We start from the raw sequence: 17,904 nt of genomic DNA, 5'->3' as shown, positions 1-17,904 counted from the left end.
ATATCCACAATACAATGGTTAAAATGTTCTTCACAATAAGAAATAAAATGGTTCTGAAAGGTTCATGGAACCTATATATATATATATATATATATATATATATATATATATATATATATATATATATATATATATATATATTTTTTTTTTTTTTTTTTTTTTTTTTTGCATCACTGCAAAAACCTTTTGGAACTTATATTTTACAGTGTGTAACTCTTTTATAATGATTGAAAATCTGGCTTCAAATGAAATGTCCGTGATGAGCAGATGGCACACAGAAATGAATTCTCATTTGGAGGCTTGCTTGATGTTTGCAAAAGACATATGTGCAAATATGACCTGTTATTCCCAGAGTCTAATTTATATCTATGTCAGTAGCAGACATTTCCTTATGGACCTTTTAGTTGGATAGCCCTTTTATCATTCAGGCATGTTTTAAACTTCATTCAGAAGAGGGATTGTCTCTTTCACCCAGGATATATATAACACAAGTCTCATGTATGAAATCTTATTTCAAGCTCAAAGGCAGAGGTGTGAGGAAAATATGCCATTGAAAGCCTCACCAGAAAAGCGAAAAACTTACAAAGTACTCAACAAAGCTACCACAAAAGTGTATTTAGGCCTGGCAGAGTTTACTCAGGTTCATTTGTATAGGCTGCCTCATACTGATAAACCTGGTGGCAATGTCCCGAACTAACCCCTGAATCAAACAGGCCAGATGCACACTCAGTATCCCACTTGGCAAATATGGCTCTGTTTTCATGGTGACAGACCCATTCATTTTACAAAGCACATATGATAACTAAATATGATAACACCTTTTATTTGAGGATTTTCTTTAAGTATCTGGATACAATGATGTTTAACATGTCTATATGAATGTAATAACATTTTAAACCAAATTAAAACATAAAAAAAAGATGGCAATCATTTGTTAAAATAGGATCCCAAAACATTGGGTTTCATTTTTGATTAGCTTCTATTCATTATGATCACAGCAATTTATGCAGCATTTTTAATGGTATACACATTTTTTTTTCCCGCCCCATAGAAACAAAATGGTTTCCTAGTCACACAGCATCAGATAACTGTAAGAGACACATTGACAGTGATCACTGAATACTGGATGGCAGCAATGGCTGTTGGGTAACATGTATTGAAGAAGAGGCTAAAAATAAAGCTGGGCAAATATACAATGATCTATTTATAGACAACAATCAGGATGGCAGCTTAGTATCTATAGCAACTGGAAACTTCATTAAAGGCTAAGCCAAGATTTATTTGAGTCAGATAAGATAGCGTATAGAATAAACATATAGACATTACGCAAGCTCATAGAATCAATGTGTCATTATCTGTAAAATCAAATGTGGCTTTCAATAATACTGGCAAACTTCAGCATAAACAAGCTGATAAGAAAAATACTGACAGACAATTGGTTTTAAAGCTCAGTCATGGCTAAAAATATCTTATGGATCAAGAAGCACAGCATAGTAAGTGTGAGATCTGGAGTGAATTCCTAAAATCCATCATTCGTCAAAATTTACACTTAACGCACAGTTAAAAAGACATTGATAATTAGTTTTTACTGTACATAGGACATTTTATAGCAAATAAAAAAGCAGCTGTATAGTATTTGTAGTAAAACATGAAAATATTCTACATTTTATCATATGGTGCTAAAACTTTGTATTGGTTTTAAAAACCATTTAGTCATGTTAAAAAGAAAATTGTTCCTTTCCAATTATTAAAAGTTTAATTGACCATTAATTAAGCCACTTTCAACCTGCCCATCGTAGCAAGTAACAATTGAGCTACTTGCTGTCACTGTAAAGGTTGTTGCCATGGAAACAGGGCCACATGGGATCATCCATTTCTGTATTTGTCTGTTGGAGAGTTTGAAGAAATTAGTCAATCTGGTGTTATCATGAAGGAGTTATTTTGCTGTTTTAATAATACAGCCAATTACAAAACAAACAAAAGCTAACTCAAGCAATGAACAGAAAAAGAAAATTAATACATTAATAAAAATAAACAGTCTGACAGTCTGACAAGCTAAACAAAAGCTGAGCCAAGTTAACCATAACTCCATATGGAAATAACTGCTACCCTTTAACAAACTGATTACATTTGTAATCTGTAATGAACATAAATGTTGAATAAGGTCACTTGGACCACCAGTGGATTTTGTTGAACAGCTCATGTTCAGCAAAGGCATGCAGCCTAGCAACGTGTCTGGATAAAAATATCCACAACATGTGTGACCAAATATTCTCTCTTTCTTTTTTGCACTGTAGACTCACCCGATGAGCGACTGACTGAAGGGGACAGAAATGAGTCAATGACATCATCTGACTAGAGGTCATACACCTCAGCGTTCATGTAATCTCATCAGCTAATAATCACAAACTCTTAATGAAATCAACAATCACTTTACTATCATGTTTTTTCCTTCCTCGGGTATGGGGAGATGGTGTAATTTCATTGGAGTCAGTAAGATGTTTTAATGTTATGCTCACCAAATCTGCATTTACATGATCAAAAATACAGTAAAAGCAGTAATTTTGTGAAATATAATTACAATTTAAATTGGCTGTTTGCTATTTTAATCCATTTTAAAATGTAGTGTATTCCAGTGATGATTACTCCAGTCTTCAGTGTCACATGATCCTTTAGCAATCATTCTAATCTGCTGATGTTGCTGCTCAAGAAACATTTCTTATTATTATCAATGTCTAAAACTGTTGTGCTGCTTCATATTTTTGTGGAAGTTGTGATCATTTTTTTCTCAGGATTGTTTAAAGTTCAGAAGAACAACATTTATTTAAAATTGCACTAGTATTAATGTCTTTAATGCATAATTCCTTGTTAAAACCGTGCTGACCCCAAATTTAGAACTGTAGTATATCTAGCTCTAATATTATAAATACAGGAGTATAAAGCTCACCGATTCAGTCAGACAGCAGAGGAAACCTGCTCCAACATTGGCCTTGATATCAGTTATGGGCAGCATGAAGTTGGTGGGCACTCCCTTCAGCATGGGGTCATTACTCAAGGACAGGTGTGTCTTAGCTATGCAAACCGGCAGATTCCCAAAACCCTTTAAGAGAGGAAAAACAAAGATGATAAAACAAACGATGCACCCCGGGTTGAAAATCGAAACAAATATGCTAAAAAACTGCTCATGCATGTAGGTAGCATCTTTGTTTGGATCGCATACAGTTTTGGATAAAATACAGTTGTTGTCTCTAATTTTAAATGGAAAGGGCACAGGTTTGTTTATATGAAGATATTTCTTTTATGTTATCTTTTTGATTTGTTATTTATTTAAAAAATTCAATTTAGTTTTGTTATTTAACATATTTGAATTTCACAAAGAATTATGCAGCATTTTGTCCAAGCAATAATAAAAGGACACTTTTTCCTTTATAATTTGTCTTAAATTTCATTTTGTTACAAAAAAAAAAAAAAAAAAAAACGTAAGAAAATCATATTGTGAAATCAATATTGTGAATTGTATCACATTGTGAGGGAATCGTTACATCCCTAAAAAAAGAAGTGGAATAAGAGAGAATGTTACACTTCACCTGAGGCAGAGAGGCATACTGTACATATAATGTTAAACAGTCAAACTCATTTCTTCCAAATTGTACCACTCAAATCATCAACAATATGACATTCAATATATACATATATTATATATATATATATATATATATATATATATATATATATATATATATATATATATATTGTATTTGATCGAGAATGTCTCCTTTAAAGCCTCTCAGTAACTTCCTCAGCTGCTTCCACTTATAAGTCCAATCCACATCAATTAACATTCAGTATAAGTATATAAACTGTATTTGATCGAGAATGTCTCCTTAATAAAGTACATTCTGTAAATAAGCAAATATCTGAGGTTTATGTAAACAGCCAATTCTTAGCCTGCTGCATTATATAAATTAAACAGCCTTGTTGTGAAAAGGAAGCTTACCTGTTTTGTATAAAGTGCAAGCTTTTCTTTTGATTTTGGAGAGAGCTCAATATCTTTTGCACCATACATCTTTTGTGCCACAGTCCTTAACTTATCAGCAGCTGGAATCTGAAAACATTTGAGTCATTTATCTGTGTTTAATAATGCATTAGTATGAGTAATGGATTTTGGCTTTATACATAAAGACTTCCTTCTAGCCTTAATTGGCTATGAACAGTTTTCATGCTAGTTATATTTAGGCCTTGTCAGTTAAAAAGATTTCATGCATTTGAAAAGTCACTGGCTGGTAATGAAACAGCTCTATATATAAAGTGTTAATAGATCTCAGAATACGTGTGGGAAAGAAGAGCACAAAGGCACTGGGTAATGAAGTGAAAGTAAAATTGCTCCACTGTATACTTGGATCCACTGTATAAGGAATTTAATGATCCCGCAAGCAAATTTACTTGCACTTCCTCTACTACCTCATAATCCAGCTGATGCTTTTACAAAAAGCAAAGTACAGTACATTTAATATAAGTTTCAGTGGGATCTAAACCAACACTTTTTAGGTTACCAGTGCAAATTTCCCCCCCATGCCACTTCTCACCTGTGTGTCGTAGAGGAAGCTGAACTGTCCAGGTAGTTTTGCCGCTCTCTGAACAGCTTCTGCCAGAGCCAGCGCTCCAGCGCCCCCCTCAGACCAGTTAGTGCACTGCACTGCATCAAAGGCTCCAGCCTGCCTCGCCTGGCCACACACCAGCTCCAGCTCAGCTTCAGTATCACCGCTATGCCAAATACAGTCAGACCCCGTATTCACATACATTCATTCAGAGTGGCAGTACTGTGTGTGGTTCGGTTTGGCTTGTTGAGCATACAGTTAGTGTACAAATGATAAGATATAAATATTACATTATAATTAGAGATATATGAGTGCTAAAGAATAAAACGGTATACATATTGAAAATAATCCTTGTGAAAATGGATGGCTGGATAAGGATAATAATGTTTTAAATAGTAACAAATAGCTAGACAAGAAAAATCACAGACACTTCTTTTTGTTTGCTGTTTGATATTATACCTGAATTTGTTGACAGCTACGATCACTGGCAAACCAAATGCTTGTGCATTTTCCACCTGTCTCTTCAGGTGACAACAGCCTCTTTCCAGCTGCTTGAGGTTCTGCATTACAGAAAAATACACTAAAATTACAGTGTAATTACATTACAGTGAAATACACTAAACCCATCACTCACTTTCATAATGTCATTCAAATTTTCCATCATTTTCATTCAGTAATATGGCTTAAACCTGACAAATATGAATATTGAGTCATAAAATAGTCATAAAATGACTGCACAAGTTGAAATAGTGTACAACCTCCTGTGAATACTCTTTTGGAAGGGGCAAACCTGCTTGGACCTATAAACAAGAATATAAAGAAAGAAAAAAGACCATGTGAGATATTGCCTCTCTCAGAAAAAGCACAACTGATGTGCTGTAGGCTCAAGTTAATGCATAATGAAAAGATGTCTATAAATTCTCACAGGGGGGGCACCGCCATGCATCTTCAAGGAACGAACAGTGGCCACTATCACTACCACATCTGGCCGCAGGCCTGAGTAGCGACATTTAATGTTGAAGAACTTCTCCAAGCCAATGTCAGCCCCGTGACCAGACTCAGTGACTGCAGAGACAGGAAAGAAGAGCTTTAGATAAGCCAAGGTTTTTATGTTGAAGTTTTTGTTGTTTATATTACACAAACCTAGACCATGTGATTTATACTCATTATCATTGTACACTACTGTTCAAAAGTTTAGGAATGGTAAGATTTTTCAAAGTCTCTTATACTCACCAAGGTTGCACACAAAGGCTCCAAAATACATTTAAACCAGCAATATTGTGAAATATTACAATTTAAATCTGTACATAAAACTTCTATCTGAATAAAATTTTAAAAGCATTTTTTTCCTGTGATGGCAAAACTGAATTTCAGCAGCCATTACTTCAGTCTTCAGTCACATGATCCTACATAAATTATTCCAATATGCTGATTTGGTGCTCCAGAATTATTATTATTTTTTTATTATTAATGTTGCAAATGGTTGTGCTGCTTAATATCGGCAGAAACCGATTTTTCAGTATATACAACTTTTTTTGTAACATTATAAAAGTCTTATACTGTCAGTTTTGGTCAATTTAATATGCCACTGCTGGAAAAAAAAATATGTACACTGACCCTAAACTTTTGAACGGTAGTGTATTTGTGCAGAATTTTTATTAACAACAATGTACAGTTTTTAGGCAGTAAATATTATTAGAAAACTTGTTAATGAATTAATTTATATAATATATGCAGATGAACTGGATTTTATTTTCACCTACAAATCCTCCGGATCCAACCATTTTTAAAGCCAGTTTGTCTGCCAGAATGGAAGGACTGCCTTGGGCAATATCAGCTAATGGGCTGGTGTGAAGAAACACCGGTGTACCCTAGAGAGAAATACTGAGATGTGCTGAGACAGAATCTGACATTGTTTAAATAAATAAATAAATAAATAAATAAGGATTCTGTGTGCAGTGATTCTAAAATATTTATACTGAAAAAATGACATTGACGTTTTCAGTGGTCATGTAACATTTTGCGCTATTAAATCTTACCTCCACAGTTTGCATCAAGACAGGTTTCAGGGCATCTTTCAATAGCATGGCCAATGGACCACTGACATCCTGTGATGAGAAGATTGTGTAGATTAGATCACACATGTATACAGACATACCCAAACACGTGAACACACATACTAAATCCTCTGTGGTGACAGGGTCTCCAGATTTGTTTGTAGCCACTACTATCTTGGCCAGCCTCTGCTGCATCTCCTCCTCACTGCTGCTGAGTGACAGAATAGCCATGATCTCGTTTTCCAAAGAGCCAGAATCCTGAACAGTACAGACAACCATTGAAATGAACAAATCACCCCGAATTACATTATCAAAAAAGGCACTAAGTCAAAATGTAATTATTTTATTGATACATACTGTTGCAGTGTCTGGGTCAATGTCCAGTTGGACAAAGCGTCTTATCTCAGTCCTGGTCAAGGGGTCAGATTTCTCAATGCCCAGTTTCTACAGGTCATGAAGGACACCATGACCATGTTATCATACTACTGCAATGGTTTTGAAATGAATATCTTACTATAGACTGTGTTTTCTATGACTTACCTTCAGTCGATTAAGCTGGGCTGGAGAAACGGACCTTTGCCCCTTTTTGAGAGGAACCAATAAGTCAAATAAAGCCTGCAAGATATAAACTTGTGAGATCATACCAAATGCAAACTGTACAAACACACACATATCAAACACAATCTGACCTTCTCAGAGAGCTTGGACTCATAGTAAGCATGTGCTTTAATAGTGTCCATCACCACTCTGCTGGCAGCAGAGATGAGCTCATGCTGGCCTAAAGGCTGAAGGCTGACCTGGGATCAATGTTTTGGAAGATATTCATGTTCCATTTGATGAAATATGCTTTCAAATCTCAGCTGCAAGGTCTCAAACATACCTCCTCCAACGGGATAATCTGAGAGTATCCACCTCCAACAGCAATCCCTGTGATCAAAATGAAACCATGACCTCAAGAGAAAAAAATAAAACAAATAATTTGCTCCACTTTTGTTTTAAAAAGCCTGTTTTTTGTCTCAGAGTCTAAAATAAAATGGGTAATTGCTAGTTTTGTGGAATAAGTTTAAAATCACAAAGCGGCACTGCAAGAAATAAAATCACATTTATGGGAAATAAATTCACATATGGTTGAAACATTCCACAAACATTTCACAAAATCAAAACTGGCTTTCACACAGATCAGTGAGATTGTAAATGAGCAAATGACTTTATAGCATAATTATGATTTAGCATATCATTAATTCGATTTTTTTAATCTCATAATTTATTTTTATCACAATTTCAACAGTTGATTTTATACCATAATTTTGTCTTTGTATGACTATTGACTTTTCATCTCAATTTTTATAACTTTTTGTCACAGTTATGAGATTCTTCATCTCATAATTTTAGACTTTTAATGACTTTCAACTTTGTAAATCATAATTATGAATTTAATGTTGTTGTTTTGACTTTTTTTTATCTCATACTTATGATTTAGTAGTAGTATGGGGGGGGGGTCACTCACCCCTAGCACCGAAAAAGGATCCTGGGGAAGGCTCTTGCACACAGGCAAAAGTGTTGATATTCAGGTGAGCCCCTAAAGCCTGAGCCAGTCCAAGAGTGGTGGTGCACTTTCCTTCACCCAATGGAGTAGAAGTAATTCTGGTCACAGTAACATAAAATGAATTGACTTTAAAACCATTATGCTTGTTAGGCGAATTGCTCGACGACAGAGCTTGAGCTCGATGTGAATGCAGTGTGTGAACCAGGCTTAATAAAGTGTTGTAAGCTTCCATTTGGTGCTTGTGTTACTATAAGATTTTGCTAATGCACATAATTATACTTCAGGATGCATCCTACCCAGTGACAACCACATATTTCCCATCAGGCTGTTTCTCCATGCGTTTCAGAGCATCCAGTCGTATCTTAGCCCTGCTCCTACCATATGGCTCCACTTCCTCAGAAAACAAGCCCACCTCTCTTGCAAGCTGACCAATTGGTTTGCTTTGGCATGAACAGGAGATTTCAGCATCACTGAGAAAATGAAATAGGCATCAGCACGAATGGGTCAGCAAGAGTCACAAAAGTGTCATGATGCACTTTTCAGAATATGCTTAAATTAAACAATCTTTATATAAGCATGCAAGCCACAACAGTACCTTGGCTGAGGCTCTAGGGGATTCTTCTTTGTGTACTCTATGTTCCATTTTCCTGGAGTGTATTTCTGCAGAAACCGCTTTGCACTTTCCACTGTATTCTGGTCAAAATCCAAATGAGAAAGCATAAATATCTTTAAAAACAAGCCTTTTCATACTGTACACTATCATTATAAGTATGTGTTTTTTATGTTTAAAAGAAGTCTCTTATGCTCACCAAGGCTTAATTTATCTGCCAAAATTCAGTAAAAACAGTGATATTGTGAAATATTATTTCAAAATTACATGAACTGTTTGCTTTTAAAAATATATTTTAAAATGTAATTTACTCTCATGATTACAAACAAGAATGTTCAGCAGTCATTACTCTGTGTGATCGTTTTTTTTTTCTTTCTAGATTTTGTGATAAATATGAAGTTCAAAAGAACAGCATTTATTTGAAATGGAAATATGTTCTAACATTATAAATGTCTTTGATGTTAGTTTTGATCAATTTAATGTGTCTTTGCTGAATAAAAGTATTCTTTCAAAATGTACTGCACTGACTTCAAACCTTTGAATTGTAGTGTATAAATATATGGTGTATATAACATATAGTATATATAAATGATGTTTTGATGCATAAATTCAACCGTAGCATTTAAAATAATTGTTATTAGTCTTATTTTGTCATTGAAATATACAAAACAGAAAAGCTTTTCAATATCTGCCATAAAATGAAAATAATTATCAGTGTATTGGTATTGGCCAGAAATGTAATATCAGCCCATTCCTAGTACAGCATTAACCGTTACAGTGCTAAACTTTTTATTTGTGACATTAACATCTTTCAGTTCTTTACTGAAAGCTTGTTCAAGAAATGCAGTTCAAACTCTCCACTGATTTCAGCTTGCGAGCATGAAATAAATAAGACTCAATGTTACAGTGATTATACACAAGTCTGTAAATGCAAAGCAGCCAGCCAAAATTTTGTCCACTTTTCTTTTACCTTATTGGGTCTATGTGCACAAACAAAGCATACAAAGTCATTTGCTCCTGATATGATACCTTCATCAGCATGGCTACAGTCATGGGTCCGACTCCACCAGGCACTGGGGTGATGTATCCAGCTCGCTCTATAGCTGAAGGGTAGTGCACATCCCCCACCACCCGTTTCCCACTGGCTTTGCTGCTGTCTGTAAGTCAAAGGTAAACATGTGAGCTAAAACCAGCAGCTATTTGATCATTCATGACTGTTTCAAACAAGTAGATAGAGTCAAGCAGAGAGACCTGGTATATGATTGATACCACAGTCTATGACCACCGCCCCCTCCTTCACCCACTCTCCTTTCACCATCTCAGCTCTGCCAGCACCCACAACCAAGATGTCTGCTCTGCCCACCTAAAGAAAACAAGAAACTGAAAGTTACTCCAACATTCACCTACACCATTTGTTAAACCAAACTGCATGCCAGGTCAAGGTCTGTACTAAATATAGATAAAGCAAACATTAAATTCATCTTTTACTTTTTTAAGAGTCATGAGCTATTCTTTGTTGTAAAATCTAGCTGAAGAATTGCTCATATTCAAAACTGGGAACAGGGATTTAAAACAGAGCCTGAGAGAAGCAGATGAAACCAACCTGTTCAGCAAGGTCAAGGGTCTTTGAGTGACAGGTGGTCACTGTGGCGTGATTCCATAAGAGCAGATCGTGCATTGGAGCTCCAACGATCTTACTGCGGCCGATCACGACAGCATTCTTCCCCATCACACTCACACCTGCACACACGAATCACACTTGCTCTGTTCCAAAACCCAGTGAGCATTTTACCATGCACTATTGACACAAAACATGCTCTAAAGGTATCATTTTAATTGTGCTGCCTTGTTTGAGCCAAACTGTAAAACAGTATCACATGCAGCCTTTGTGGAGAAGGCAGAATGCATTGCAACAAGCTCAGCATTAAAAATACAAGACTGTTGACACAGTGACAGAAATTTAGGTTGTCCATTGCAGTATACTGATCAAAATTTTTTTAAACTCGTTAGAACTCGGGATGCCCAATGCACAATGACGCTATATGTCGGTGCACCAAAAGTTATTTTAAATTATTTATTCATTAGAAATTAATACTTTTATTTAGCAAGGATGCATTAAATTGACAGTAACGTTGTTTATCCTGAAAAAAAAAAAGTATCATGGTTTTAAGAATAATTTTTGAAGGATCATGTGACTGTAATGGCTGCTAAAAAAATATGTTTGCCACCAAAGGAATAAATTAAATTTAAATATATTTTTAAAACAAAAAGACGTTATTGTAAATTGTAATAATATTTCACAATATTACTGTGCTTTATTGTAATTTTTGATTAAATAAATGCAGCCTTAATGAGCATAGAAAACTTATATTCAAATGTGTTACCAACTTCAAACTTTGAAATATTAGTGAATTTCCTTTAAAAGCAAAGTACCAAAAAAAATATTAAATATATTAAAATTATTTAATTATATTAAATGTTAAATAATTAAAATGAAGTACTGTACCAAATATTTTTGTTTATTTTTAAGCTTATTAGAGATGATGCCCATGTAGGCAGTAGACTGCAAGGAAGCTCACTTGGTTTTAAATCAGAGCTCTTTTCTTTATCTTTGAGCGATGTGCCCTTTTCTGACGCACATATGTTTGCTACTAAAAAAGATCCTTCTTTTCTTTCCTTAGGGTGATGTCTCATTTCACCACCCAGTCATCAGCCTGCACCGCTCCATGAGTTTTTGTGTGTGTATATAGATTTCGCACCTATCCAATTACACTGGCACTGCACACTGCACATGCTGTAGTACAAAGGCCCCCAAGACAATCATGCTATGATTCTGACTGATGAGAGCTAGAGTTCATGGGTAGCACTTCACAAGATTTCTACCCACCGGTCTGACTGATGAGCTCCATACAGCCATTAGGAGTGCATGGAATGAAACAATCGCCCAGGTCTCCACGAGACAGCTTTCCTGCATTTATACTGGTCAGGCTGAGAGGAAGACACATTAAATAATATACAGTTACAATGTTTTGTGGAGATCTTTTAAAAATCAACCATGCATTTAGGGAGTTTTTCTGAAAAATAGGCATATTATCAGATCTATATCATATTTATAGAACAAGTGTAACACCTGAAGAGTATTTTTTGCACCAGTATTAAAAAAAATAATATATATATATATATATATATATATATATATATATAGTTCGGTGCCTTGCTGAAGAGTCTCACTTCAGTCATGGTATTGAAGGTGGAAGAGAGCACTGGTTATTCACTCCCCCTGAGACTCGGACCCACAACCTTCAGGTTACAAGTCCGACTCTTTAACCATTAGGCCACAACTGCCCCTCATGCACAAATGATCTATGCAAGAGCCTGCAGGTTTTTATTGCTTATTTGTGCAGATTTTAGTCTCAGTTGCTCCTAAAACTATTTTTACTTAGATAACTCATCTGAAATCAATAAAAAAGGCCAATTTTAACACACTTCAACAAAAAAGGCCTTTGGCCTTCTGACTCTGAGTGGAAAAAAACAGATAAGAGAGCCACATAGAGTGATGAGACCTGGAAACTAGAGCTAGTAGGGGCCTAAAGGATCAAACAATAGGAAAAAAAAGTGTGTAAAATGCAACTTGACTTTGTGAAGAAAAAGTCTGCAGTCTGCACCCTGTCTATTTCAGTAAGTTTAGTAAGAAAAAAATCCACTGTCAGGCTCGTTTTCTCCATCTTGTTCCACAAACATACATTTCAAGCAAATAACAGAATTCCACCTACCCGTCAACATCTTTCTCTGGGGCCACAGCATTGGTTACTTTCTCTGTGTTCATTGGGTTGATAGAGTCAAGCGGTAGTTGTACGATGAGGCCATGGACCGCAGGATTCTCATTCACTGCAACTATCCTTTGCAGGACTAAGAAAATCAGTGGGATCAGCCTTCAGAATCGAATCCTGAATTGTAAGCAATGCTGCATGGACATATGAAGGGAGAAAGGACAAAAAACGAGACGAGGTGAATCACACTGTTGTTATTGCTTAGGGCCTGTTTCTCTTACTTCGTCCTCTGTGGCTGTCTCGGGAAGCCTAATGTGGTTCGCATTGATTCCAATCTACGCAAGAGAGGGAGACAGTATCAGCGAGAGGTTTATGACAAACATGATTTCTGCTTATTAAATCAGCTCACTGAACCTCAGCTGCTGCCTTGAGCTTCATGCTGATGTAAAGGTTTGAGTCATCTCTGTCCCCAACCTACAACAAAAGTGTGCAAAGACAAAACGTAAAACATTAGAAATGAATTTTTTTTAGTCTAATACTTTTAGACATTTTACATTTTATGTCCTATAAAAACAGAATCAGCAGACAACTCACTGAGATGTATAATTTAAACCAGTATTACAAAATAATGGTGTATTATCTAAAAGCCTAATATTGTAACATTTCAGTGAATTTTTTTCCCTTAAAATTATGTTTAATGTTCTACTATGTATGTATAAATGAATATAAACATCTAACATCTTGGTGTAAATGTTAGTATGCTTTATATATTTAAAAATATATATATATTTATGAAATGTTATAAATACATAAACATTATAAAAATAGTTATAATAATTATAATATTGCATTTTGATTCAGAAATTTAAATGCATTTTTTGAAAGTATTTAAACTGGTTATTTCAATGTAATGGTCAAAAGTGTTTTGATCAAAATAGATCAAAAATATTTAAAAGAACAACAAAACAACACAGTTCAAGCAGTGAGAATATTATAAAAAAACAAGATATGAGTCACACACCATGTCAATGTTATCTTATCATGGTGACCTTAAACTAACACACCTTTCTTTCATGTTGCACCCTTTTGCATTTATCAACACATGACCATGAAGCCATAGGGAGATTATATATTTTACCACAGCACCCACAACCGTGAGAGAAAAGAAAATGGCATATTACCAAATGACCATCTGGAGTAGAGCGAAAGGAAAAAAAAAGAATAAAGAAGAAAGATGAGTCAGACTGTCAAGAGAGATAAAAATGATATAGCTAGCTATCACCACAAGGTTTATTATACGGGCCAAAATAATGAGCGAGAGGTCCAAACTGACCTGCAGCACAACCAAGCCAGGCCGGAATCCTGGGAACTGATTCATCGCTGCTACCTCCTTCTTCAGCTGCTCCTTCACCAGTCTGGACATAAAGAGAAGAATGGCATCTAACTTAAGTGTCTTAAATAGGGGGGTATTTTCAATTATTGCTTGATCTCAAGTAATATATGAAAACATACATTTAACAAAAGTACTACATTAAGTTGCAATCTTAAAGCTGAACTTCACCTAAATGTGTCAATGTCCTTCTCATAAGGTGTATTAAGTACAATTAAAACATAATATGCATTGCTAATGATTAACAACATTAGCAATGTAAAGTATGTAAATAAATATTTTAACAGATTATTATATATTTTATACTAAAGTTTGGGGTTTGTAAGATTTTTTAAATGCTTTTTAAGTTTCTTATGCTCACTAAGGCTACATCTGATTACAAATACAGTAAAAACAGAAATATTATAAAATATCATTACAATTTAAATAACTATTTTTTATCTTAATATAAGTATTCTATTCGTATGATGGCAAAGCTGAATTTTCATCAGCCATTATCTAGTCATCAGTGTCACATATTTTTAATATGCTGATTTGAACCATTTCTTATTACTTTCAATGTTAAAAATAGTTGTGCTGCTAAATATTTTTGGTTTTGTAATAATGTAAAAGTCTTTAGTGTCATGTTTGATCAATTTAATGCATCATTGCTGAATGGATTATTTCTTTAAAAAAAAAAAATTGACTGACTCCAAACTTTTCAAATGTAGTATCTACTTAATAACACATTATTATATAATTTCATATATTATTATAGGACAGGCGCAACACTGGAATGTAAAAATGCAACACTCAATTTTATACAATTTGTAACATCTCTAAATCCAAAAAAGGGGGTCCCTGGCCTAAAAAAAACTCCCGATGCACCCGATTCCTACATCTGCAGGGGCCCTCAAACTCACTTTGCAGTCTTGTTTCCAGATACAATGGTTGCCATGGTGCGCTGGCTGTCCCGGTATCTCAAAGCTCCTCGCCGGAGCAAAGAGGCAGTGATGGCAAACATCTCCAGCTACTGAGCACAACACAATGGCAAAGTTAGTAAGAAAACATAATAGAGAGAAAAAAGCACATGAAAATAGAGCTGCTTCAGTATTCTGCATATATCAACACCTGTACTGCGTGAAAACAGAGCCTGCCCAGCCACTCCTTCCTTACTGTTTTCTGCAAGCGTCTCCTCTGCTGTCACAGGAAACTGTGCAGTGTGCAACTCCCAAACCAGAGTGTTATCACTGGATCCAGCTGCAGCATTCCAGGCTATTCCAGTACGAGTGTGCAAGCAAGCTGATAAAGGAGCCCTGTCAAGGCTGCAAAGCTTAGACCAACTCAAGCAATCACATGGTTTGTGTAAAAAAGCGTGCACAGGGCCAAAGAGGTTAAAATACAACTGCTGGGCTGTGGAGGAAGTGGGCTGTTCCATAGCGAAGAGCCAGGCAGCCAATCAGGGATGCTCTGAGCTGGAACAGGAACATTCTTGGAACTCTGAGCTCTGTCTCCTCCTTCTCTTTCTGCCTGTGAAAGAACTCCAGCATGTGACTTCCAAAACAGAGTACCTCCTTCTCCCGCCTCTGTAATCAGCCCAAAGCCTTCAAAACAGCTGTCAATCAAACAACCTCTGGGAAGAGTCTAGTACAAGAAGTCTAAACAGTTGATTTTTGTTCATGTGCTGCCTGCAAACAAACTCATATAAGCATTTGTTTGTTTTAAGGTATTTCTGCCATGATGCTGAAAATGATATAGGCAATGTCTTAAAACTTAAAGTTTGCATGCAGTGTTAGATTTCATGGGCAGTCTTTTAAATGCATGTCTTTAAAATGCATTTTTCAGACAAACAAATTGGCTTAAAACATATGCATATGATAATACATATCTCACACATGTATTCCGAGTGGAGAAAATGTAGACAACAGAAAAGCCCAAGAACATCATGACACGTTTCTCCACTAGCTTTCTCCAAAAAAAAAAAAAAAAAAAAAAAAAAAAAAAAAAAAATGAAACGGTTTGTTGTTAACTTTAGCTCCCTCTAGTGAGACACTGTTAAATAACAACTTTAAGAATTCCCTCTGTAGACTCATTTATTTAGTCTAAACCTGCTGTATTAAGTATTTGAGTGGTTATTCACTTTTGGCAGATTCTTTTTTTGTCACACATTTTACACGATGCCTTCAGACTAAACAAATCAAACTAAACAGAGCATAAATACAAAGTCATTTTTACTTATTTAGATATTAGCTGGGTGTTAGCTTATGGGCCAAATCCTGAATGATGCCAATCCATTCTTGCCTCATTAGTTTTCGGAGATGATCACAATTTGTGTGCTTCTGCTTGTCCACTCACCTTTTGAGGACTGACCACAGGTTCTCTGTGGGATTGAGATCCGGGGAGTTGCCTGGCCACAGATCTAAAATTTCAATATAATGATCTTCGAGCCACTTCTTTATCACTCTTGCTTTGTGACATGGTACTCTACATTCTGGAAAATGTATGGATCATCACCAAATTGCTCATGGATCGTTGGAAGAAGTTGATCTTGCCGGACGTTTTGATACCATTCTTTATTCTTGGGAGTGTTTTTGAGCAGAATTATGAGAGAGCTCACACCCTTGGTTGAAAAGCAACCCAACACATGAATGGTCTCAGGATGCTTCACTGTTGGCACGTCACAGGACTCATGGTAGCGTTCACCTTCTCCGAACAATTGATTTTCTAGATGTCCCAAACAGTCAGAATGTAGCTTCATCAGAGAAAATAACTTTGCACCAGTCTTCTGCTGTCCAATCCTTGTACTTCCTGCAGAATTTCAGTCTGTCCTTTTTTGTTTTTTTTTGAGAGAAGTAGCTTCTTTGCTGCACTTCTTGACACCAGGACAATGTCCAAAAGTCTTGGCCTCACTGTGCGTGCAGATGCTCTCACACCAACATGCTGCCATTCCTGAGCAAGCTCTACATCTCTGGAGACACGATTCTGTAGCTAACTCCTCAGGAGGAGACTGTCCTGGCGCTTGCTGGACACTCTGGGACGTCCTGAAGACTTCTTCACTGCAGTCGAACCTCTCTCCTTGAAATTTTTGATCTTGATCTGATAAATTGTTCTTTCAGGTGCAGTAATTTTTGTAGTAATTTCCTTGCATGTGAGGCCATTTTGATGCAAAGTGATGATGGCTGCACGTTTTTTTGGAGGTAACCATTGCTAACAGCGCTTCTCCCCTCCTTTTATCTTTTAGCAATTATTTCAAATGCATCTGTTCGCTCTTCACAATAATCTAGAAAGAATATGAATGAACACCACAACGGCTTAAGCAGCAAACTTTGCAAAACAAAATTTATGTCACTGCCAAATCTTTTGGCCTAACACTCCTAGCAGCTAAAAGCTAAGATTTCTACGACCACTAGGAGGCAATATCGTGTTAGGTTTCAATGTACAAGTGTTAGGTTAGTGGCCTATCAAATATAAACCCAGACAATAACACGTTTAAAAAATAAACCACACTTTTTTTTTTTTTTTTATATCTGTTATTTTCTTAACAGAATGTTGAAGCGTGCATTTCCTCCTAAATAAAATGTACTGCACTAAATGTAGGCTTATGTAGGCTATTCACCATGCAAATCCACCAGGCTCTTCAGAACACCATTAGTGTCCTATAAGCATTAAAATCATTAAGATTATTTCCTGCTCAAGGGACATTAGAGTGTAATTGCTCTGGTTTGACTTGATCGTGTTAGCTAAATAATATAAAGAGGTCGAAACTGGGCACATAGACATCATAATACAGTTAAATACAAATACACAGTTAATCCATGGCCAGAGGTGTAGAATAAGCCCTAATGCCTTTGCATTGGTTACCAGTTGGTATCAGTTTCAAAACCCAATTAAATTTTTTAATTGATTTTGTACTTCTTATTTGTCTTCAAAACCTGCTGAAAAGGCTGCTCAAAT

At 35.8% G+C, this 17,904-nt stretch overlaps 1 protein-coding gene across 3 annotated transcripts; it reads right to left on the bottom strand.

The window, feature by feature from the left end:
* Positions 1-807: 807 nt before the first annotated feature.
* On the bottom strand, positions 808-15,425 carry mthfd1a (methylenetetrahydrofolate dehydrogenase (NADP+ dependent) 1a, methenyltetrahydrofolate cyclohydrolase, formyltetrahydrofolate synthetase). 3 transcript variants are annotated; one of them, XM_042777772.1, is made up of 28 exons: positions 15,082-15,425; positions 14,874-14,983; positions 13,915-13,996; positions 13,763-13,773; positions 12,996-13,055; positions 12,864-12,916; positions 12,585-12,722; positions 11,699-11,799; positions 10,415-10,551; positions 10,063-10,174; positions 9,841-9,968; positions 8,797-8,894; positions 8,498-8,671; positions 8,163-8,299; positions 7,536-7,606; positions 7,345-7,452; positions 7,196-7,270; positions 7,013-7,099; positions 6,779-6,913; positions 6,638-6,706; positions 6,358-6,469; positions 5,524-5,663; positions 5,357-5,398; positions 5,058-5,158; positions 4,587-4,764; positions 3,998-4,105; positions 2,948-3,100; positions 808-1,886 (listed from the first exon to the last, which is right to left on the bottom strand). In XM_042777772.1, exons 1-28 carry the CDS (start codon positions 15,386-15,388, stop codon positions 1,815-1,817), a joined length of 3,099 nt encoding a protein of 1,032 aa, XP_042633706.1. In that variant the 5' UTR covers positions 15,389-15,425; the 3' UTR covers positions 808-1,814. The 3 variants fall into 3 exon arrangements, with proteins under 3 accessions (XP_042633706.1, XP_042633707.1, XP_042633708.1); XM_042777773.1 differs by having other exon boundaries at positions 7,536-7,582; positions 15,082-15,420; XM_042777774.1 differs by lacking the exon at positions 13,763-13,773 and having other exon boundaries at positions 7,536-7,582; positions 15,127-15,268.
* Positions 15,426-17,904: the final 2,479 nt, after the last annotated feature.

This window comes from Cyprinus carpio, chromosome A20 (genome assembly GCF_018340385.1).
Source record: "Cyprinus carpio isolate SPL01 chromosome A20, ASM1834038v1, whole genome shotgun sequence".
Taxonomy (NCBI): Eukaryota; Metazoa; Chordata; class Actinopteri; order Cypriniformes; family Cyprinidae; genus Cyprinus; species Cyprinus carpio.
The sequence above is the reverse complement of the archived record's forward strand: the minus strand, read 5'-3'. Positions and strand labels throughout refer to the sequence as shown.

Bases quoted from the DNA above. Each gene is read 5' to 3' on its own strand.
- mthfd1a (XM_042777772.1), bottom strand. From the start codon at position 15,388: ATGGAACAGCCCACTTCCTCCACAGCCCAGCAGTTGTATTTTAACCTC. The intron at 11,800-12,584 runs GTAGGTGGAATT...TCTTCCTCTCAG, and splicing joins CCAGAGAAAGATGTTGACGG to CCTGACCAGTATAAATGCAG. The intron at 8,895-9,840 runs GTATCATATCAG...GATTTTGACCAG, and splicing joins CTGTAGCCATGCTGATGAAG to AATACAGTGGAAAGTGCAAA.